Source organism: Podarcis filfolensis (assembly GCF_964270895.1).
Source record: "Podarcis filfolensis genome assembly, chromosome: 16".
Classification (NCBI taxonomy): domain Eukaryota; kingdom Metazoa; phylum Chordata; class Lepidosauria; order Squamata; family Lacertidae; genus Podarcis; species Podarcis filfolensis.
In genome coordinates, this window is record NC_139620.1 from 33,616,935 (window position 1) to 33,641,374 (window position 24,440).

Here is a 24,440-nt window from a genome sequence, read left to right on the forward strand (position 1 = left end):
CACTATACCTCCAGGACTGCCTCTCGCCATATGAACCCCTGCCTGGACCCTGAGATCATCCACTGCGGCCATTCTGCATGTACCTCCTCCGCTAGAGCTCCAGAGAATAGCAAAAAGAGAATGGGCCTTTTCTGCTGTGGCTCCCAGTTTGTGGAATCCTCTCTCCAGGGAGGTTCATCTGGCGCCTTCTTTACACACTTTTAGGTGCTAGGTGAAAACGCACCTCTTTAACCAGGCCTTTGGCTGATTGACAATTAATGCCCTTTTAAATGTATTGTGGAAAGGGGGGTTATTGAGTTGTCTTTGTTGATATTGTAATTTTATGTTGTAAACCACCCTGAGTTCTACGGGTGTAGGGCGTTAAATAAATAATAAAATAAAAATTATATTTTGACTGAACCAGCTCAAGACATCCTTATCAAAAAGGCATACTGGTAGCTTCACCATTTTCTACATTAAAGAAAAAAAGGGGGGTAGACTATGCCACCAACAGAATGACTAAAAAAGAGAGGGGCAATATTAAAGAGTAGCTGTAGATTAAATAAGTGCTTGATTATGCCACTGCTGCAACCAGTATTTCATGAAATTGAATTACAGAAATTCTTTACTATTGATTTATAGGGCTATTTCAAAATACGTCAGAACTAAAAATATATCTGTACAGCTGTAGACCATTTTTTTAGGAGATCATATACTATTTTAAAATCAATAAACCAGACGGCAATCTAATTTAGAATAGTACACATGCTAAAATACAACACATACTTTCAACATGGGCAAGTGTTTAAAGCTATTTTTGCACAAAAGATTTTAGGAAAGCAAATGAAATAAAATGGGAATAAAATTAGCCCACAACTGGGTATGGTCAGCAAGATATCACAAAAGGCTTTAGGAGTATTGATCACAAGAAATTCTTTCAATATGGTCCATTAACTACAAGGCAGCTGGCTGTGGCAGCCGCCTGTAAAAATTGTTTAATGATTCAGTTTTAATTGCAGTGTGGTAGTTCTAATAATCATCATGTTCAGTAATAGAAGGCAACTGCCCTTCTAGAAGACAACTGCCCCTCATTTCACTGACCCATAGTCGCTTAAAAGAGTAAATTGCCACACTTGTTTTACTGCCCAGAGTTATAATTTTCAAATTCTTGTTCAATACTGCAAACATGTGCAGAATACTGAAAATATATCCCCCCAAATAAACAGGATTCTAGAAGCTCCCAGTTCTGCCAGAAATTCTGATGTGAAAATTTGCTTAAGTACTTAGAACAAGAATTTAGAATACAGTGGTACCTCGGGTTACATACGCTTCAGGTTACATACGCTTCAGGTTACAGACTCCGCTAACCCAGAAATAGTACCTTGGGTTAAGAACTTTGCTTCAGGATGAGAACAGAAATCATGCTCCGGCGGCACAGCGGCAGCAGGAGGCCCTATTAGCTAAAGTGGTGCTTCAGGTTAAGAACAGTTTCAGGTTAAGAATGGACCTCCGGAACGAATTAAGTACTTAACCCGAGGTACCACTGTACCTTTTAAACCAGGCTTATAAATAAGCCCATAGTCTGCATCTGTATTTGAGCTATTTTAAAATTTTGTTATTGTTTTACATTTGTTTTATGGTTGTGATCGTTTTGTTTATAGTTGCATACTTTATTGCTGCAACCCATCCTGGGATGTTGTGGTGGAGGGTGCATAAGAAATCTAGTAAAATAAATAAAATAAACGTTACTAGCCTCAAAAGCAAGAACAATAAACTTTAATTGCCTGTTGGGAGGGGATGTCAGCTCTGTTCTCCAGCAACCTGCTGCACTTCTATGAGGGATATGGAGGACAACTCTGGAAGCCCAAGGTATTTCCTTGCTCAATACAAAGCACAGTGTTTAGAGTTTAAAAACAACACCAGCAATATAGTATCCCAGATTTTTTAAAAAAAATATTCCCATTCAATCTTTATTGAGTAAGACCAACCATCTGTCTAGTTCAGTATTATCTACACTGACTGGCAGTGGCCCTGCAGAGCTTGAGAAAGGGAATCTTTCCCAGCCCAGCCTGGAGATGCTGTGGATTGAACCTAGATGAAAGGCAGATGCTCTATCTCCGAACCACAGCCCTATTAGAGCCCCTCGTGAAAACATTCCAAGCATTACCTTAAGGAGGAGTGGCCACAGATCAGAATATGCTTTGCGTCGGAAGACCCCAGGTATAAACTCTGCTATCTCTGGTCAAAGCAGATCAGGAAACAGGGTTGGACAACGTATTTGCATGAAGACCGTGGGAGAACTGACTCACCTTACCCCACTTGCAACTTCTAAAGGAACTGGACCCCACATTTCATTAATATTTTGATTGGGTAGACCATGTGTCACAGGTGGAAGATGCTGACACTTACTGGGTCAACACTCTCCCCACCCCGTAAGTGGTGATAAACAGCTTGAAAACAGCTTGACCTACCACAGTAATGGCCTTTGCATCTGAGCCCACAAGTGTCCTTCCACACAAATCCTTACATTTCCCCTCACCATAATGTTTTTTTAAAAGATATTCTCAAAATGATCACTTCTGTGTCAGATACTGAGCTTCATGTATGCATAATTAGATACACTGTCCATGAGGAATACTCAGAAGAATCTCCTCTTCCCCACAACCTACTGATCTTAGTTATAAACTGTTTCCTTCCTTCCTGCTTTCTCCTTCTTCAAACAGAAGCCCTTGGATGGCTGCTGCTAGCCATCCAATATTCACTTGCTCCAAAGACTGAGCAATATGCAGTTTCATCTTCTTACTAATTTAATTTGACTTTGCTATTTTTCTTGCCACATCCTTCCAACTTTCACCAGCTAGGCCTGCTCCAGCCCATCGGATATTTCAGCTCCCAAGGATCTTCTGAGGTTGCTCCTGGCAACCTAGTACATTTAAGTGCTCATCCTTTGCCACTATCTCAAATATTATTTATTTCATTTAAGAGCCACCCAAACACAATAGTTCTCTGGGTGACACACAAATATATATTTTTAAATACATTTTTTAAAACTCAACAAAAATTAGAACAACAAACACTTTAATGATACAAAAAAACCCGTTTTGACGCAGATATATCAAGACTGAAACATCACACACAATTAATACAGAGTCAAAGCAATAAATTTCACACAGCTGTAGAAGCATGCTAAAACCACAGTGTAATGCAAAGATTAAACGTTTAGAGATTTAAATCTAAAGATTTAAAAGGCCTGAGAAAATAAAAATGCCTAGTACCAAGAAGACATTAAGGCACCAAGTGGAACTCTTGTGAGTACTCTGTACAAACAACCTTGGCAGATAAAAGTAATTAATAAAACAAAAGCCAGATGCTTACATCACTCCTGAATGCACAGACACTACTGAAATCAAATGATGTGCAACTGGCAGAGTGACTGCACCCCCATAGCCTCTCAGACAGCCCCCCTCTCTCACACTACTTGCCTAGGGCCAACTGTGTCCTTATCCTTGTCCAGAAACACCAGCAAAAGCTTGCATTTTGCCTTAAATGCCTTGATTCTGATAAAAGCACTTCTGAATCTTGAATTTAAGTGACGCCTGAAGGAATTGGGGGGGGGGGTGTCTCACAACATTTGTAGCTTTTAAAAAGAGAGATTCACATAAAATATTCAGTTTACACAACAATGTGAAATCTCAAGTTATTCAGGTACCATTTAGTTATTTGCGGGAGCGGGTTTTTTTTGGGGGGGCACGGGCTTATTTTTTTCCTTAGTGCTTTTAAACTACATCAGAATTTCAAACACTAGATCTAACGTGAGCTAGGCTTATTTTATGACACATGAGCATCCACCGTAGTGGTTACAGCACTGAACAAGGGAGAGCAGAGTTCAAATCTCTGCTCAGTCATGAAGCTCATTGGATGACTTCAGGTGAGTCAATATCCAGCTGAAGTTGAACTACAGGATTATTGTAAGGAAAAAATAGAATAGCCCCAAAATCAGCTCCACGGAGGAAGGGTGGGGTACAAATGTTAAAGAGAATGAGAAATTAACCATGGGTGTGATTCGCGTCAGAACACAAGATGCAAAAGGTGTACACATGGAATCTGGGGGTGCCACTGCTGAAACTTCAAAGGATGTATAGTGAAGGATGGGGAAGCAAACTTATAACTTTTTTAAAAAAGGGGGAACACTGGAAACAGAGAGTATTGGCCCAATTTAATATTTCTTTTATATCATTTCAGCAACTTTGATGTAGCCCAACATGCTATTAATTTCAGATCTATTTTCCCCTCTGGAAAAAGCTTTCATTCAAGTCTAATAAATACTAACATTTCAAGCAATGCTGGCTTCTCTCCCCTACCCTGCCCCAAGCAAAGTTCTTTGCAGTACATGCTACTATGGTTAAAAACACCTTTGCTTTGCTCACCTCTATATTGAAGGCATGTTCCTCCATTTTCTCAACCTCTGCATCTGCCAGGGGATTCTTCAGGTTCTGCAAGAACAGTGCAGCTTTTCTTTTTCGTTCCGCCTGAAGCTGCTTTTCTTTCGATTCCTTGGAGGCTTGGGCTAGCTTTTCCCTTGCCGCCGCCGCTAATCTGTCCTCTAGTTTCTGCTTTGCTAGGGAAAAAAAGGGATACAGAATGTGGAGAGTTTACAAGGAGGTAACTTGCTTATCACATTAGGAGGTCAACAGTTTTTTAGCCTGAGCTGCACCCTTGAGTCTAGAAAATGCACATCTATGTAGCTCCTAAAGAGCACCTTGGGATATATATATGCCTTAAAATGCAGTAGAAGCTGTACAAAATGAAAGCAGAGGGGAGAAACCATTTGGTTGGGAGAGATTAAAAGACAAAACAATGTAAGATTATGAACACTGGACTAGGAAGAAAGGGGAAAAAATGAGGTTTGTAATAAGAGTGCAACAGAAACTGAGAGTTCAGTTCACCAAGAGAGAGAAGTCACAGAAATGAACAACAGAACAGGAGAGGAGGTTTAATGGGAATGTCAGGACTACTGGCTCACCTAACTCAGAAATGTCTATAAAGACAAGCAACAACTATTCAGGGTTTCAGACAGGGATTCTTCCCAGTTCTATGTAGATACCAGAGAATGGCTTTTTCAAATGTAAAGAACTGAACTACAAGCCGTAAATTAGTGTCTGATGAATGGAGAGACTGAGATGGGGAACAGGGAGCATGCAACATAGATAGATAAGAAGGCACAAGACCATGGCGAGACTTAAAGGTTAAAAGGAAGAAATTGAAACTTAATACAAAACAATAGAGGAAGCCAGTGGAGTGAAACCCATAGAGAGTAACATGATTTAAGTAAGAAGAAGAAAAAGTTAACAGCCTGAGAAATCCTTTTGGATAAAGGTGCATGCTGCAAAATTTTGTGGGGTGCATTCTTGCTTATGAATAGATAGGACTGGATGTGATCTGCTCTGGTTGGGGTCACACTCCGTCAGAAGTAGCCAATACATAGCTTGGTTTTTTTCTGGGTGTATTACTTTTGTTTGAGGCTCAAGTAGCTTTGGTGGTGTGGAGTGCCTTCCATCAGCTTCGACTGGTGGATCAGTGCACCCTTCTGGACAGGGACAGCCTAACCTCCGTTGTCTATGCCCTGGTAACCACTAGGTTGAATTACTGCAATGTGTTATAGGTTGGGTTGCCTTTTAAAACAGTTCAAAAAGTACAGCTGAAGCACAATTTGGCAGCTAGACTGCTGACAGGGGCAAGGCAGTCTGAAAATACAACACCATTTCTGGTCCAACTAGTTTCGAGGCTAATTTGAGGTGCTGGTTTTGACTGACAGAGCTGTATGCAGCTCAGTCCATTTCTGTGGTGGCACTATGCTTGTGGAATGTACTCACCAGGGAGGCACAACTGGTGCCATCTTTGTATCTTTTTGGGTATCCAGAAACAACTTTTTTCTTTACTTGGGATTTTGGCCCTTAATTTGAGATCTACTTGTATATAATTTCATGCCCACTGACTCTCCCCGACTACCTAAGATGGCTGGACAAGAATGATGAGGGGGCTCTCCACACAGAGTTTGCAGGGTGTATGTATAAGCCATATGGTTTTAGAAATGTACCTGATGAATTAGCCTAGAAACCAATCATTTCAGAGCACAGATTTCTCAAAGCATTGACAGAACCTATCTCTTGCATTATGTAATAGTATTCTGTAATTCCTCAGTGTATACTGTTGTTGTTTAGTCGTTTAGTCGTGTCTGACTCTTCGTGACCCCATGGACCAGAGCACGCCAGGCACTTCTGTCTTCCACTGCCTCCCGCAGTTTGATCAAACTCATGCTGGTAGCTTCAAGAACACCATCCAACCATCTCATCCTCTGTCGTCCCCTTCTCCTTGTGCCCTCCATCTTCCCCAACATCAGGGTCTTTTCCAGGGAGTCTTCTCTTCTCATGAGGTGGCCAAAGTATTGGAGCCTCAGCTTCACGATCTGTCCTTCCAGTGAGCACTCAGGGCTGATTTCCTTCAGAATGGAGAGGTTGGATCTTCTTGCAGTCCATGGGACTCTCAAGAGTCTCCTCCAGCACCATAATTCAAAAGCATCAATTCTTCGGTGATCAGCCTTCTTTATGGTCCAGCTCTCACTTCCATACATCTCAGTGTATACAGAGGCACCTAAATTCTTCACTCTTGAGTATCTTACAGACCATACGGCTGCAACAGCTTCAATACGTCACCACTGGCATTTCAGAATTATGAGAAAGAGCAGCACCATGTAAGTGCACCTGGAGACCTGCCACAAGTTAGGTTATAGAATTCCTTGTGGAAATGCTAGCCTTTTGCATCCCCCAACCATTTTCATTTCTCTTTCAGGATCATCTCTGCATTGAAGGTGCCCATGGATAACATTATCAGCTCCAAAATCCTTTAACTGAATTAAGATATCTCCCACATCTTGTGCATGTGTCTGCTGTTACCATCCTCCAGGAATAATTACATCCCTGGTTTATACCTGCACTGTCTACCCCTGCTTCTGCTCTGTCTGTTGTGCTTTTCATTAAACTCTTATCTTGGCTACTTTTAAATGTGCTTAACATAATTTGTGACTATGCCAAACGCTTGCTGAGATGAGGAGGACAAAAGAAAATAGCAAACTCTCCCCTGCCCCCGGGTCTATTTCCAAACCCAGCAAAGAGAAGTCTCTATAGGAGTGGTTCCCAAAGTGTAGTCCATCAGCCTCATTCAGGTAGTCTGCAGTGGTGACTAAGTTTTAGCATATATGTTATAATTGATAAACAAAAGGTAGAAAAATCATTAAGTGAGCCATTAAGAGCCTCAGCAATTTTGAAGCGGTGGAGGTTAGGGGTTGGGAATATCCACAACTGAAAATACGAGTAAATGGAACAAGACGTTTAGAATTACTGATGGACAAGAGTTTACAGTGGGGAGGGACAATGTGGTAATTTAGCTACTTGAACAATGGAAAACATGGAACTGTGGGCCGTGAATCCCAAGCTGTAAAGAGGTAATTGGTCAAATTCAAACCACATGCCAATGAACTTGAACTTATAATGCCTTAAATACCACTATTAGCTGAATGAAATAGCTTAATTGATTTGTGGATTATATGTTTCTTGGATTGTGGATCATGCTACTATGGATTAATGGGATTGCTCTTTTACACTAATTTACATGGGAGTAAGCTCCAATGAATTGAATGGGACTGAACAGATATGCCTAGGATGTGCAGTTACAGAATAATGGTGTCTTCAGTAGAGTAAACTTTAACATGTTCCATGGATTAACAGCTCACGTGTACACATTTTCACAGAGGAACAATCATTAACGCCCCAGCAAATAAAATTGAACAAGGAGTAAGGGAAGTGTTTTCAGAAATGCACTGGGAACAGAGCTATTACCCTACATCCTAGCATTACTTTAAAAGCAAGAAGCACATTTTTACACAAGAACCCAACGCAAGAGCAGTAAAATATTTCTAATTCTATGGCACCACCATCAACATTTCTAAGCAGCTAAATTCCTTCAAGCTCATCATTAAAGTTCCAAATATCACATTTTCCAACATTTCACACTTTTGATTCTATAATGCTCAGCTGTGACTAATCACAAGTATATTATGTCTGTTTCAATTTTCTCATTTCAAGTTTGGGCACACCTTTTGGGATTTATATATGCATTTAATATGAGCATTTTAAAAACAAGTAACCACTAAATTAGTTCTTTTTTCACGAAGACCTACCATTTAACCTTGAAAACTAAACATACAGCTTTCCTGACTGTTAGTTCTCTTTCAAGAATGTTATAAAGAGTTTTTACAAAAGATTAGCAAATATATTTAAATATATTATAGATCCATTTTCAGAATGAGAAACATTCTTCCTTTAATTTGATGTTTAGCAGTTGTTTTTTTACCTGCAGACATGAAATAATGAATTCATAGTTAACTATAGAACCTGACACTCCAAAAGGAGCGTCTTCCTGTAGGAGAATTTTTAATAAATAATTCTATTTGGAAGTGACTTCATTTTTTTTTATTAAAAATCATATCTTTGCATCTCAGTTAGATGCCTATTTATAAGATCTGAAAGGCAACATATTCTCTGCAGCGACATTATGAATTCTTCATCAAATTAAACTTTTATATTTTACTGAATTAAGATGCACAGATGCAGATTAAAAGTATAATCCAATTCAACATAAGGTTTTCAGAAAATTACTGAAAATGAGGAAACAAATGCCCTTTCCCCCAGCTGCTTCCATTATTTGATTTCTAATAAATCAAATGTCAAAGTCTGGAGAAGGTAACATAATTTACCAGCCAGAACTTTATAAGAATTTTGTTTGTTTGTTTTAAAAAAAAAGTCTATGCTAAAACAGAGAATTAATATAATGCAAGCTTTGTTTGGCAGGGGCTTGTTTCTTTCTGTATGTGCTATACACACAAAAATATTATGCAACACAAGGTTACAGGAAAGAAATTAAAAGGTGAAGAAATTTCAAAGGGGTCAAGCATTGTAATCTGACAAAACTTGATATAGACACCTCTGGCTGCTGCCAATACAATCTTAAGCATCCATGATGAGCAACAACAGGACCAGAAGCACCCCAGGGCTTTTTAGCCAAAACACCATCTATAATGTTCTTGTGTTTCCCAGGTCGCAAAGCATGATGACATTATGTCAGCTCCTTCAGTTCAGAATTGTGTTCTCCGACCACACGTTAATGGGAAACGTGCAAGTAGGACACGAGCACAACAGCAATGCTGTGGAGAAACACAGTGCTTGGTATTCAAAGATATACTGCCTCCAGTACTGGAGGTAGTACAAAGCCATCACAGCCTCCATGAATCTGTCTAATTCTGTTTTAACGCTACCCAACTTTGTACTATCCTGTGGCAGTAAATTCCAGTTTAACTTGGTGTTGTGTGAAGAAGTACTTTCTTTTGCCTGCTCTGAATCTCCTCATCTTCAGTTTCACTGGATGGCCAAAACTTCTCCTTAGCCACTGCCTCACACTCTGCAAAGTTTTGCTTTGCTTTTTAAACACACCTCTCTCATATCTCCCTCCTTTTATTCTAAGCTTAAAATACCTTCACATATGAGTTCTTAAAGAATCTTTCATTCACCTGCATCCAGTACCTGCTATGGACAAACACTCACCAGCAGCATCAGGATCAAATGAAAGGCTTTCACAGTAAGGCTGCACTGTGCCCTTATTTTTAAAGTTTCAATATGATGTATATTGCCTCATTTACTTCCTTTAAGTCAAAATCTTTTCCAGTAATCCTGGAATGGCTAGATTCCAACCCCTGCCCTTGAAAGAGCTCTACTGAATGAATTATCAATAATGACCCGTTAGACCCAGGATGATATTCACATGCTGCTGATTGCTGAAAAGTGTGTAGAGAAGACCCAGGACTCTATAGCAGATGACCAAGGACACTGCCCTCATCAACCATTTATTTGCCCCCAAGTTGAGCATCTCCTCCACATAGCTCAGTCCTGCCATTTATGTGGCATGTAGATTCTGAAAAGACAAAATGTAAGCATACCAGAGTATACTGTTTGAGCCATTACATGATTATGTTGTTCTTCTATGCAGCATTAAAGCAAATAGTGTTGGAGTACAAAGCACAAGGGCAAGGCCATGGATGGCTGCACCAGGAAGATATGTTTGCCAATGCAGGGTCTCTAAATTAAGTGGTATGAGCTAGAATTTGCAGCATGTAAACAGGATGTGCTGCCCTGCTGACCAGATGGCTAGGGTCTTTGTAGTTTTGCCAGGTTTGGCCAAGTAGAGGCTTCATACTGGTGGTCAGTCATAGGGCTCTTTCTGTACCTGAAAGCCTCTGAGGCCTGAGTGTGCAGTGTTCACAGCTGCCAGGTTAGCTCACAATGTCAGAAGTTTCTAACATTCTTAAATGAAGCACTGAGCACTTGCAGGGAGAACCCAGCCACCTGACCTAGTTGCTGAAGGAATAGCACCTAACCAGGAGGGTAATACACTAATCTGAGTTTGTGCACCCACAACTCCATTGTATTTCATATCAGCCTGGGATGCACTGCATCCCTGGCCTTACAGATGAGTCCTCCAAAATAAAAATGCACTAAGCACTGCCTCAGAATATTTCAAGACTTTTAAGAAATATGAAGTCTGCATTTTTAAGTTGTGTACTGATGGCTATAGTAATATAGTCTCTGAAGTTATGCTGCCAAAGTGATGGTGGTAATGCATTTTTGTGACAGCTACTACTCCAGACCTGAAGGAACAATTAAAACTCAATTTGTTTAATTATAAGAACATTACAACACATATAAAATAGTTGAGTAGGAGTTTACAGACCAATTCTTAAATGTGCTTCCCTAGCACCACACACTAGATGCACGACTAAGACTACAGCTACTTTGACAATCAGCATCTCTGAAACACAAGCCATTTTTAGCAAAGAAAAAAAAACACGAATAAGAAGTCGTTATGGTCCAACTCAGCTCAAAGCTTGCAGTGCACGCTGTGGCCAATTCACAGCGGTCCTGAGGCCTTTGTACACCACTGCTGACAAGCCCCTGAGCATGAAATACAACATTTCAATGATTACATCGAGTTGGTATACTGTGGATAATTTTATTCACCTCAGAACATCAGCAATTTATTTGTATCAACCATAGGCCACTGTAGTTTACAAAAGAGTTCTGGAATTCAAGATTTTTTAAAAAATCAAATCATAACTATAAGACATAACAAAAAGTAGCAACTCCCTGGTTTTTTGTTTACTATCCATTTCCTTCCCTTTAAGTCCACCCTCAAAACAAGAAGTCTGTCAACAGTACACATTTACTAGCTCCAAGCATTTCCTCTCCTCTCCACAGTGCTGATGCATTTACCTTGTTTGGCTTCCAGCTCCTCCTGTGTCAGCTGAGGCCTCTTCTCTTCAGCAGCCCCACTGGACATGGCAAATGCTGAATGGCTGTTTGAGGTGCTACTGGCATTCTCTTGGCCTTCCTTGCCTTCTTCCCCCTCCTCGTCGCTGTCATCATCAAGTTTCACACGGTTTTTCTCCAAGGGGAGCATGTCATTTTCTTTGGCCCTGATTGCAAAGCTTATTGGTGCAAAGGATGCTATTAAAAAGGAAGTGATAACTAGTGAGATATTGTTGACTAGGCAATCTATGAATCATTTTGCAATGAAAACAGCTGCACCTGTACAGAAGAGGGGAAGCAGCAGTAGGCTAGAGACAACTCCCAAGATGTGCAGAGAACAACAAATACTTAGCTAACCTTCTCAATTGAAGACCCCCTCCCCCCCCCCAGAGGCTCAGTGAAAACTGGCTTTGCTCAGTGGTACAGAATGCTATTTGCGGGGTGGGGCAGAATAGAGTATCCAGAAAGCAGGCACAACTGGCTGGCTTGAAACCTGAACAGGAGCATTCTACACTGCAAGGTGTTGCCCTGGGTCCCATCTGTGCTACATTGTGCAGCTGGTGTAGCTTTCTAACAGAGGCTGTTCATTGTTGCTTATATATTTTTATTATTTATTTATTTATTTATTCATACATACATACATACATACCCTGCCCATCTGGCTGAGTTTCCCCAGCTACTCTGGGCGGCTTACAATCAAGTGTTAAAAACAATACAGTATTACTGTTTTATCTCATTGTTTGTCACTTTGTGGATCTTTATGGCTTAAAAGAGGATTGCAAATATTAAACAGAACAAATATTGAAACTAAATAGTCTGCTATTTACTTCTATAGTTGTCATAACAATCGAAACCACTGATAAGGGGGCTGGGGGAAGGATTACAGGCTAGGAACTTGGTTTTAGTTCACTCTTGTCTCTGGAGAAAAGAAAAGAAATAATTTGCAGTGCCCCGACTTCTTGCTCCTTTTCTTCCCCTCTGCAGACTGAATGTTCTGTAAAGCACATTCTTTTGAGGCTGAAAATCATCCTGCTGAACAGGATGGAAGAGCCCGCATGTAAACCCGCACCAAAACATCTGTCTCCACCACATTTAAATGGTCCCGTAAAAACAGTGGAAAAACAAATGATCCCCTTAAGTTGGTGGTAGTGAGGGGAATCATTACCTTACCTTCATGGTTAAAGGGTAAATTCTGATCTGAAGATTTGGAACTACTACAAAAGCCTTTTAGAAGGCAGGGCTAGAACAATATTCGCTTTTTTAAGATAATGTCACCCGCCCCTCCTTGCATGCATGCAAGCAGCTGAAGCTTTCCTTATAAGCATTTGTGCTTTGAGCCCTAGCCAAATATAGGCAGCCTGCCTTTGTGTTTTGGAAAAAGAATTATGAACGGACACAAAGCATTTAGAATGGAAACTTTATAGAAGCCTTAACCGTGGAGGCCGCTAGGGCTAGCTCTATCACTCATTTATATAGCAGTCCTAACGGGCAACTGCTTAAAAAGCTTTGCCTTGTTCAGTCTTGGTAACGATTCTCAGGCAATTGGTAAAATGGAGCTGACAGAGAGATAAACTGGCCGTGAATGCCTGTAATGCTGTTCTGCTGCTGAAGCTTAAGCAATTCTGGCCCATCAAACTGCTTGGATGGGAGACTCCCTGGGAACCGTACTTAAGGTACTTGAGCTTTTTGAAAGGAAAACAAGGTATAAAGGTGGTAAGCTGACCCAGAATATGAAACCAGGTTTTCTAGATTCGTCTTTGATAGTCTAAAGAGATCTAGCCACATGTAACTCCCGCTTTATACAATCTCTACCATTACTGATTTGGAGAGGGCATATACATCAGTATACATCAGTGATAACAGCACCTCAATTGCGTGTAGAACGTCCCAGGTTCACTCCTTGGCTCTCTAGTTAACAATATGTCAGGTAGCAAATGATAGAAATAACATTCTTCCGCTGGGGACCCTGGAGAGCCATTCCCGGTCTGAATAGAAGATATCAGGCTAATTGGGCAAATAGCCTAACCTGGTATATGGCAACTTCATACATTCCTAATCCTCAAACCTGGATCCATCGGTTGAACTCCCCCGCCTCCGCTAATGCTACAAACCATGTAATTCAATTTTTGGCCCTTTGTGGTTTATTATCTTTTCAAAAGGCCATTTTCAAACCTGACCTCTTAATTAGCCTAACCCGCTTGCAACTTTAAAAAAACAAAATACTTTTTCACCTTTCCCCCACTAAATCTGACATCAAGAGGATTTGCTAGCTCACCCAATGGTACTTGGAAGATTTCATTTAATACCAGCCTACAAAAAAATAATTACTTTGAGGAATTAATTGCATTGCAGCACAGCAGAAAGAAAGGCGAAACCTATGCATTTCCTCCTATCTACAGCATTTCACAGCTTGCCTTGCAACTGGCAGAAACTTTTGTCGTATTGGAACATTTGTTCCCACCCTCTACTGGAAATGAAAACTGATGAACAACTCCTCCATCACTATGATCCCCCCCACACCAAAAAGAAGCCAAACCATTTTACACAGCTATGGTCTGGCAGCAGCTTCCTCTAAATTAAACACATGCAAGGGATTGCCTACACAAATTTCTTTCAGTTTAACTGCTGCCTACTGTGAAAAGCTCCTGAAATTCAAAGGTTTGATTTTATTGGAACAAAGAATACAGGAGTTTCGTCTGGCAAACGTTCTGCTACTTATCAAAATAGAGTTTCCAGCTCTGTGGTGCTGCAATCTAATCACTGGTCGCATGAATACTTGATGCTTCATTGAACCAAGTCAGGCCAATAATTTCCCAGCCTTGCTATACAACTCTTTACAAGGACTGAACTTGGGACCTTCTGTTCCATCAGCAGCTGAGCTATGAGCCTCCACTAAGCAGCTACACTACAGCCAATTCTCAAGCAGTCACGCTGCACTTGGGGAAATCGTTCTCTGGAATGGCTTCGATAAAGAACTGAACTAATCCACCCAAGCTTCTATGTCATCCTTCCCCAATCTGGTGCCCTACATATGTTTTGGACTACAACTCCCATCAAACCCTGCTAGCACTGCACCAGGCTGAGGAAGGCTGCTCTCTATCAGCCTTGAATGAAAGACGAGAGATCTTTCAAGCAGGTATGTTGTATTAAGTTGTATGATATTGAGAGAACATCAAGACATAAATTTGGATCCATTACTCAGTTCAGAGTTTCCCCTCCACCCTTCAGATGAGTGAAGCATTCTTTAATGCTACTTATGGATGTATTTATTTGTTACACACACACACACACACACACACACACACACACACACACACACACGGTGTCTGAGTGGTCTCTAGGTTTCCACACCTACAGGCATACCTTTTATCAGTTTGCCATCATTGGAAATTTTAATGGCCAGTGCATCTTGTTTATCATTTCCTTGGGCAGCAGATTCCACATCTTCAGACATGTTGTCAGTGGGAAACTGGGCTTCTCCAGGTTCAGTGTTGGCAGTATCAGCAGGGACATCCTCCGATAAAGTTGCTACCTGCTTAAAGATGGGAAAATACAAGACATCCTCACTTTCCAGCTAAAAATGAAAGCCCATGGAATACAATTAAAATGGATGGCATTTTTAAAAAGCCACAAAGTGGCACCTCTTGGACACAACAGCACAGAAAGCTCATAAAGAACTAGGCTTCAAGCATACAACTGAACATACCACACGAAATCTAGAATATGACATCCCTTTACATTTCTTTCAGGTTTCTATGTATTCTCAATTGAAAAGAACGCATCCCTGGGCTATTTTAAGTACTTCATAATTTTAAAGCACCTTTATAAGAGGTCATTTACATGTTCAGAAGCAGCGCAAAGCAGTCCTTCAAGGTCCTGTACTATAAAGCAGTACCATCATAGGAGTATGAAACTAGATGCTTCTTCCTGAGCAGTCCCTGGAAAAAGAGTAAGGTTGCAATCCTACATTTACTTATCTTGGAGTAAGCCTCACTGAAGTTAATGAAGCTTACTTCTGAGTTGACATGATAGGATTGCACAGCACACAGAATTCCTATTGTGGGGTAAGGCAACAAAAATACCTCACAGATAAAGGATCCCCTGACCATTAGGTCTAGTCATGACCAACTCTAGGGTTGCGGCGCTCATCTTGCTTTATTGGCCGAGGGAGCCGGCGTACAACTTCTGGGTCATGTGGCATGACTAAGCCTAGTATGCAGTGCAGACTAAGTCTGCACTGCATACTAGGTTCCATATTTGATCTTATAAATTTCAAAGCTGTCTCTGTACATCACAATGAGACTGATTTACATGTTACAGCCCCAATTTCTTATGCCAGCAAAATGAGGCCAAACATGCAATGTATGAGAGTGTATGATGTTACTGAACTACAACTCCCATTAGTTCCAGCAAACAAGACCAATGGCTAAAGGAACTGTAGTTCAGCAACATCTGGAGGACCAAAGGTTTTCCCACACCCAATGAAGAGAATATCATATTGGCTACAAACAATGACCTGACATGTGCAAATCAGAGACATGGAATTTGATTCTCTCCTATCACAGTCAAAAATGATCTAACAACTGCAACACAGTGGCTTCAGTTCTTCGTAATACACCCATTACCAAACTAATACTAGCTAACCTGCCCATTTACTTGCTGTGAAACTTTCATTTTATGTACCAGTTATTAATGAGCTTGGAGATTTTTAAGAAAGCATAGCAGCAGACCAAAAAGCTTGCGATGATTCAAGTATATTTGACATTGCTATTTCATGCCCATTATGGTAGTCAAGAGTCATTAAAAAGCACTGTACTAACAGCTTTGTAATAAGAATGTACAATGAAAGTCTAATATACAAAATGGCTAAGCGTAAAGTTTTTCTTTTCTTAAAAAAATGTTGAAATCTTTAAGGAACAATCTTAAAGTTTAGTTTCACTTATTGGCTGCAGCTAATGATACCAATAAAATCTAAGAGTATTTTTGGCACGGAGTTTTAAGCGTTAGCAACTCCCACTGTTAGGGAAAAAAAAGATGAACACATAATAAAACTTCAGTAGTAAGAATTTATCTTCAGAAGAGAAAGGGGCACTTGAGTTAATTGGTCTAATTTATTCATGGCAGAGCAGACTTAGGCCAGAGATTGTTTAGTGTGTAAAAAAAACTCCCAAACGTATGATTTGTGAAACACAGGCAATGGAAGAAATTTAAAACTGATACTGAAAGGAAGTGGGGGGAAATGTGAAGATTGCACAGACCACAGACCACTATCATTTACTCTAACTGACAGCAGCTCTCAAAGGTTTCAGGCCAAAAGCTGGGAATGTGCTGTTATGCTCAGTTCCTGTTTATAAGCTTTCCCATGGACAGCATCGTAGGTCTCTGCTGCTCCTAGCAGCCTATTTCATCTGTTCACTGAGTAGATTCCTCTAATTTTAGCTGAATATTCAGAGTCCACATCAAACTGTGCTTCCCTTGCTGCATGCAGGACAGCTTGTAAGCCAGACCTTTTATAATGCCCTGAAAACCTGCCAGCGTCATACGCTGGTAAATCACTTGCTGGTTGGCCTCACACTGCAAAATTCTCTACATAACGGGCACATTTGTCATTGCACAAAAAATTATTTATGGTGCTCCCACCCTTTAAGGGGGTTGTATGTAAACTTCCCGGCTCGGTTATCCTGCCTGGAACCATTACAGAGGAACACCCCAAGTTTATAAACTAATTTAAATAAATGCCTGCAGAATTTATTCATCTACAGATTAATATCCTCTAAATTCAGACCAAGCCTCTCACTAGCTATTGCACACTCATCATCCATTCCTGCACTGAAATCTCCCAGCACAATCATCAAGAGATGTTGGGAAGCATTGGTTAATCAATTTCAAATGAGATTCTAGGGCAGGGGTCAGCAACCTTTTTCAGCTGTGGGCCAGTCCACCGTCCCTCAGACCATGTGGTGGGCCGAACTATATTTTGGAAAAAAAATATGAACAAATTCCTGTGCCCCACAAATAACCCCGAGATGTATTTTAAATAAAAGCACACACACCACTCATGTAAAAACACCAGGCAGGCCCCACAAATAAATCCAGAGATACATTTTAAATAAAAGGACACACTCTACTCATGTAAAAACATGCTGATTCCCGGACTGTATGCAGGCCAGATTGAGAAGGCGACTGGGCCGCATCTGGCCCCCGGGCCTTAGGTTGCCTACCCTTCTCTAGGGAGCCCCATATTGTATACTGAAATTATGATCTTTATAGAGTCTCTAGGCAGGACATACATATTTATGCAAATTGATTCAGATTCCCTATGTCTTTTCAGGTGGATAAAGCAAGATAAACTGGATTCAGTCATCTGCGTATCTACACTCAAACTACTAACCACCCCTAGAATAAGGCCACCTCTACTTTTTCCTTTCTTGCAAGAACTGATAAAGTGCTAAATCCCAGTAGCTCAATTTCTGGAGCCTAAGACCCCTGTAAACCAATTAACTGAAATTGGGGGAAACTTCAAAAAGCCAAAACCCCAAATCCTTTGACGTGTAACCCCACCCTGAGATAATCTGTGATAACAATTTTAATGATATTCTTTGGGGGCCAAAGCATATCTTTTATACCACCTGAGAAGGCTGCAATGTTTTCTTTGATTGTGCTAGAGAGTGAGGAGGAAAGGAAGTGGTACTTGAATGAAGCAGATGGATTCATGACTGGCCCTGTGATGTGCTACTCAACAACCTCACACCTAATATTCCCTGAATGAGTTTATCCCCTCAAAAATCAGGTAACTCACTAATGGAAAACAGCAAGGTGAACTCTGCAGGTTTGTAAATCACAGATGCTTAAGCTTTGAGAAATGCCTAAAGTCAATGGTGTAAGTGAAATCATTACCAACATACTTTACTAACAAAACTGGAACAATGAATATAAGCCGTCAATGGTATTTTAGAACCTTAAAATGTTTTGAAAGTTCTCAATGGAAAGCCCTGTTATAAGAGGCAATAGTGGTTTTACTGTCACTTCAACAAGACTGGTGGAAAAATAAAGTGACTAAGAACCATTTAATTACCACAATGCACTGCTCAGAAAAGGCTCTCAGAAACTAAAAAGTTCTTAAGAATTGATGTACAAATTGAAAACTGTACTTTAGAAAAAGTAATGTTCCTTTCTTTAAAAGGTTCTTTGACTGCCTCTAAGTAGCGATTAAAACAAAAAAATCTGCTACAAACAAGGTTTGAGGATTTTCAATTATGGAGAAGGGCTCATATTACAGGATTTCAGATTGTAGGCACTTAAACAATAATAATTTAAAGAACAGAATAAGCAGAATACTTAGTTTTGAAGCTCCTGAAAGTGTTTAAATGACAGAAAGAAGGCAGCTCATGTTGGCCAGCTCCTGGCAGTCAGCAGAAGCAATATTTTGAATGGAGCAACAACTGAAGTATTAAACAACACTGGCTTTGCCGATAAAACCCACTTCTGTGATTGATGATGGTGATGATGATGATAATTTTATTATGTATACCCCACCCATCTGATTCAGTTGCCCCAACCACTCTGGGTTGCTTCCAACATATATAAAAACTTAATGAAACATAACACATTAAAAGGCTTTCCTATACAGGGCTGCTTTTAGAGGTCTTCTAAAGGTTATAGTGCTACTCATCTCCTTGACATCTGATGGGAGGGCATTCCACAGGGCAGGTGCCAATGCCAAGAAGGCCCTACTTTTCATAGTGAGAGAACTGCCAGAAGGCCCTTGGCAGTGGACCTCAGTGTCCAGGCTGAATGAAGGGGGTGGAGACGCACCTTCAGGTTACAGGGCCAAAGCAGTTTAGGGCTTTAAAGGTGAGCACCAAACTTTGAATTGTGCTCAGAAATGTACTAGGAGCAAGGAAACACACTGGCAAAAGGGTTCTTTAACCCCATCATGCACCTCACGTGCTTACTCTTCAGAATCTGCCAAATAGGGCAAATGGGAACAAGCAACTTGAGGAGCACAAGAGTGCAGGGGCTCTGCCAATATACATGCTTATAGGAGGGGAGAAGGAAGCTGTGTAGAAGCTGTCTAGCTGATAGGCTGCACAACAGAAAGCTGCTATGCACAAACCAAGGAGAGGGCAGTTGTGGTGACTAGGATTTATATTGAGCTCCCAGGCTGGTAGCTTAGAGACAGAGAAAATCAAATAAATGCATATAAAATTTCAGAAGTATTTTGATATGTCACTGTGGTTTAAGTTGCCTTAAAAACAAGCCTGCCATCTGTTTGTGTGTGTCCACTAGGGATCAACCAGTGTATCTCCACCAGTTCCTCAACCATTTGGTGAGAGGCACGGCCAGGGCTTTGCATTCTCACCCTGCGGTTTAAAGAAGGTGAAAAAATACAAGCAGCCTCTCATAGTGTTCTCATCCAAAATCTCAGCATAGGTGAGAGTAAGGCATTACCTCTCTGCACATGCTAGAGGGTCTCGCTTGTGCTGGGCTATAGAGAATAAAAGAGCCACAGGAGTCTCCCTACCCTTCCTCATCTTTTCCATACCCCAGCACAAAAAAGAGAAACCTTTGCCTCCTCCACAAGCCCTCTATGTGTTTCAGAGGCCTTGGAGTGGAAAGCCAAAATTGAAGCCATACCAATGATAGTGGACCTCAGCAAATTCTCTATTCAATTTCAAGGAGAATGGGCTCATTGTTGAGCTTTTTTGCTTTGTTTGTTTTGCAAAAAAACCAAAAGTTTTCAATTCTACCTTTGAAATCCCGGTAATGTCTGGGAAAATCCAGACGTATGGCAGCCCTATATTAATTTTGATAGCTATATGGAATTCTGTCTGTCTCTTAGTGCAGCTGCAGATCATTGAGCCTGAGCTTCCACAGCTGCCACCCACCATGAACCACCATTGGCAGGGTTGGCAACAGCAGAAGCAGGTATGTACTATGCCTATGCTAATGTTTTATGCTCTTGTTAATAATGCTGTCTTAAATGTGCATTTTACAGTTGACTTCCTTTAGTAACATTTTCTTTTGGAATGTTTAAGATAATTTTTTTTGTTAACTTTGCTGTGTTAAATGTGCATTCTGTAGTTGACCTCCTCTGTAATCTTATATTTTGAAACCTTTAAGATATTATTTTAGTTTCTGTTAATTATGTTGCTTTGAATGTGTTGTTGTTATTGCTTAGTTGGTTAGTTGTGTCCAACTCTTCATGACCCCATGAACAGAGCACGCCAGGCATTCCTGTCTTCCGCTGCCTCCCGCAGTTTGGTCAAATTCATGTTAGTAGCTTCGAGAACACTGTCCAACCATCTCATCCTCTGTTGTCCCCTTCTACTTGTGCCCTCAATCTTTCCCAACATCAGGGTCTTTTCCAGAGAGTCTTCTCATGAGGTGGCCAAAGTATTGGAGCCTCAGCTTCAGGGTCTGTCCTTCCAGTGAGCAACTACAGTGGTACCTCGGGTTAAGAACTTAATTCGTTCTGGAGGTCCGTTCTTAACCTGAAACCGTTTTTAACCCGAGGTACCACTTTAGCTAACGGGTACTCCCGCTGCCGTGTGATTTCTGTTCTCATCCTGAAGCAAAGTTCTTAACCCGAGGTACTATTTCTGGGTTAGCGGAGTCTGTAATCTGAAGCGTCTATAACCTAAAGCGTCTGTAACCCGAGGTACCACTGTATTTGACTTTCTTCAGTAATGTTTTATTCTGGATGTTTTCTTGTTTTAGAGATATTTTTCTTAAAAATGTAAAGTGGTACAGAAATGAAATGAATAATAATTTAAAAATTCCATGTTTCGAGGGAGTGTGCTAGTTGCTGGGGGCAGTTACAGCAGGAAAAAAAGCTTTTGTCTTGACACTCTGCCTGTGGCATTTTGAAGGACTGATTGGTCACCATATGAAACAGGATATTCAAGCAGAGGGTCAATCAAGTGAAGATGATCAGTCCCCTGATGGTATTATCCACCAGCGATGCTTAATTTCTAAAATCAGGAAGCCTCTTTGCGTAGTGCATAGAGACATTTGTTGAATTGCTACAGGTAACGAACTATTTGCAAGTCTGGCCTAAATCCCCCCTGAGCCCTCTGGCACCTGGCCATTAGACCTTCCTGATCATGTACTAGCACCCTTTAGTCAACAGAAAATAAAATCCAGGTGGAAACTAAATAAAGGGTTTTTAAAAAGATCAACATGATTAAGTGAAAAATATATTAACTATATTTCACCTGAAAACATGAAGAGTTGTTATACACAGCATTTAAGTAAGTAGTGAAACTGTGTAACCCACTACTAATTTATTAGTACACCCACTACTAATTTCAAAACTAACCTCATCCACATCATGGGAAAATGTGTAAAATGGTTTCCCAGCAACTTTAGTCTGCTTTATAAACATGAACTTGTACTGCAAACTATTCAATCCAAATAAACTGAAAATACAAAGGCAACTCATGCACAGGTTTCATTTAATGGAACTCTTTGTGTCGGTATGCCACTTCAAAATGCTGCCTAAAAAAAGGTTATGCTGGGTATCTTTTCAGAGGGCAAAGAGACAACTTGGGCAATTTTTTTTAGCCTTGAATACAATTCTATAGACTAAAACATCACATCTTTGCTGGAAGGGCATATGCAGTTTATTTCAACTGGTGGTTTGCATGGCATCTGTGAGAACATGGAGAGTTAATCAGCAGTAGCACATAAGACACCAGGAGAAGCTAGCATAACTCTGCTCCAGCTGCCCCATAATTTGAGTTTACAAGTGGACACTTCACTCAGAGTGCACAATTAAATCCATCCTACATCTGCTACAGAACAGGTGGATCAATTCTCATATTCATCCTAGAGTATAGCAGTACCCTTTGAGCTTCAAAGGCACCAGCTATCTGTCCCTAATAAACAGGCACCCACCCAAACATTCCCCTATGGCCCAAAGTATGGGACATTTCTGACTTTGTGTTTTCTTTGTGTACAGTAATGTGCAAATCCCAGTGAAGCTTTCAAATCAACAGAAGGGCTATTTGTATAGGTTTCTATCTTTATCTGCTGCTAACCCATGACTCCAGTTGCTGCTCTTTTAGCGCCAAACCTCTCAACAGCCATAGGCCAGAAAAACCTGCCACAGAGATATCCATGTATATCCAATATCTACATATCTGACTTCTATCATAAGCCACTTTGGGGAAAAATTTTGGCTGAAAAGAGTAGCTATAAACAAAGTGAAACAAAAACATGTCAAGGAATTAAACAGGCTTAACATCTCAATTGCAGCATGTTTCATTTTTGACCCGTACATTGCAATATTTAATTCTCTTTGATTTAAGATGACCAACACCTGATTTAAGATCACCAGCTTGGATTTATGCAATCACATACTAAAGTTTCAGAGTTACGATTTTCTTGTTGTGTCTGGCTTCTATTTATTTACAGAATTTATATCCCCTCCAACAGAGTGCTCAAGGTGGCTTTACTGTACAATAAAAGCAATACAAAAATACGATTAAAACTAAATCACAGCGGAACAAGAACACCACACCTGGAAGGCTAAAAAACATCTAAAGATGAGGCAAGCCAAATGGTTCCTATAAAGAAAGGTGACTGTTCCACAGTCTGGGTGTTGTTACAGAGAAGGCACTTTCTTTTGCTTCACACTAGCTGTAGCTCAGCTGGTGATGGAACATGCAACAGGAGATGGTATTTAATGTCTAAACCACAGGGCCTAGGGCTTGCCGATCAGAAGGTCGGCGGTAAGAATCCCTGCGACGGGGTGAGCTCCCATTGTTCGGTCCCTGCTCCTGCCAACCTAGCAGTTTGAAAGCACGTCAAAGTGCAAGTAGATAAATAGGGATGGTAAATGGCGTGTCCATGCGCTGCTCTGGTTCGCCAGTAGCGGCTTTGTCATGCTGGCCACATGACCCGGAAGCTGTCTGCGGACAAAACACTGGCTCCCTCAGCCAGTAAAGCGAGATAAACGCCACAACCCCAGAGTTGTCCGCAACTGGACTTAACGGTCAGGGGTCCCTTTACCTTTACCCCTAAATCTATTTAGGAGGTTTAAAAGGTAACGATGAGCATCTTAAATGCACATGCAAACAATCCAGCATTGAGTAAAGATGACACAGAAACAAAGTAATATGCTGCTTAAAATTTGCTCTGATCGACAGCATTTTGTTTTTTAATACTTTTAAAACATGTTCATGGAGGAAGGGCTAGTAACAGCTGCTACCCATGATGGCTAAGCTCCGCCTCAACAGTTGGAGGCAGCACCCATCTTAAAAGCCAGTTGCTGGGAATCACAAATGAAGAGTGTGTTGCTGCACTCAGGTGTGCCTTTTGGGCTTCCCAGAGGCACCTGGTTGCTGGACTAGATGGGCCTGCAGGCTCTTCTTATGTTCTTAATGGCAGACCCGCATAAAATGAATTGCAGCAACTTAGCCTTTATTACTGGGTTCATAGTTGCATGTTACTAGCTCCTGCAAGTTGTTTGGCAAGGAAAAGTGGGATATAATTTTTTTAAAATAAATTTACTAGAGGTGGTTTCTCTGTTCCTGGCCACTCTAGTCAGGTAGCATATGAAGCAAGATGTCACACTGTTGCTTCCTACTCTTAGAAGCCTACCTTTGAGCTGTCACTGGCCTCTTTCTGAAGGAAAAACTGTTTCTTAAATTCATAGTAGGCATTATACTGGTGCCAAGGTTGCAGGAACTCAAACCTGTTAAGGAACAAAAATGCAATTTGTGGAAAAACACACCACAACATAGCAAACACCAACCATCATTTAATATTCCAGTACCCCAAGCGCTGAAAAGCTATCTGATATTCTGAAATAGAATAATTTATGCCTAAATGCCCAGAAGGTATACATTCAGAAGCACAAGCTTCAAGATTCTTAGGCAATAATGCTTTATCATTAACTTCAAGTAGTCCCTTGAATTTTAATAAAACAAATTACAACACATTACACTCAACAGCTTTCTTTGCAAAACAGACTGTCAATAAGAGAGGGACAAGCTGCTCACTTACACCACATCATAAAATGAAGTAATTAAGAAAAAAGGC

The 24,440-nt window shown here is 40.7% G+C and overlaps 1 protein-coding gene and 1 long non-coding RNA gene across 9 annotated transcripts in view; one reads left to right on the top strand and one right to left on the bottom strand.

Annotated features, from left to right (window-relative positions):
• Positions 1-24,440, bottom strand: part of SFSWAP (splicing factor SWAP) — a 102,199-nt gene that overhangs the window by 39,308 nt on the left and 38,451 nt on the right. For 7 of the 8 annotated variants that reach the window (XM_083589927.1, XM_083589933.1, XM_083589931.1 and 4 more), the window contains 4 exons: positions 24,000-24,093; positions 14,757-14,928; positions 11,358-11,591; positions 4,407-4,597 (listed from right to left, as the gene is read on the bottom strand). In XM_083589927.1, the coding sequence (XP_083446053.1) occupies positions 4,407-4,597; positions 11,358-11,591; positions 14,757-14,928; positions 24,000-24,093 (691 nt within the window). The remainder of the gene's footprint in view (positions 1-4,406; positions 4,598-11,357; positions 11,592-14,756; positions 14,929-23,999; positions 24,094-24,440) is intronic. The other variant, XM_083589928.1, reaches the window with a different exon arrangement.
• Positions 4,605-7,372, top strand: LOC310751497. Its single transcript, XR_014542565.1, has 2 exons — positions 4,605-6,191; positions 6,627-7,372. It is a non-coding gene; the product is annotated as an uncharacterized lncRNA (long non-coding RNA).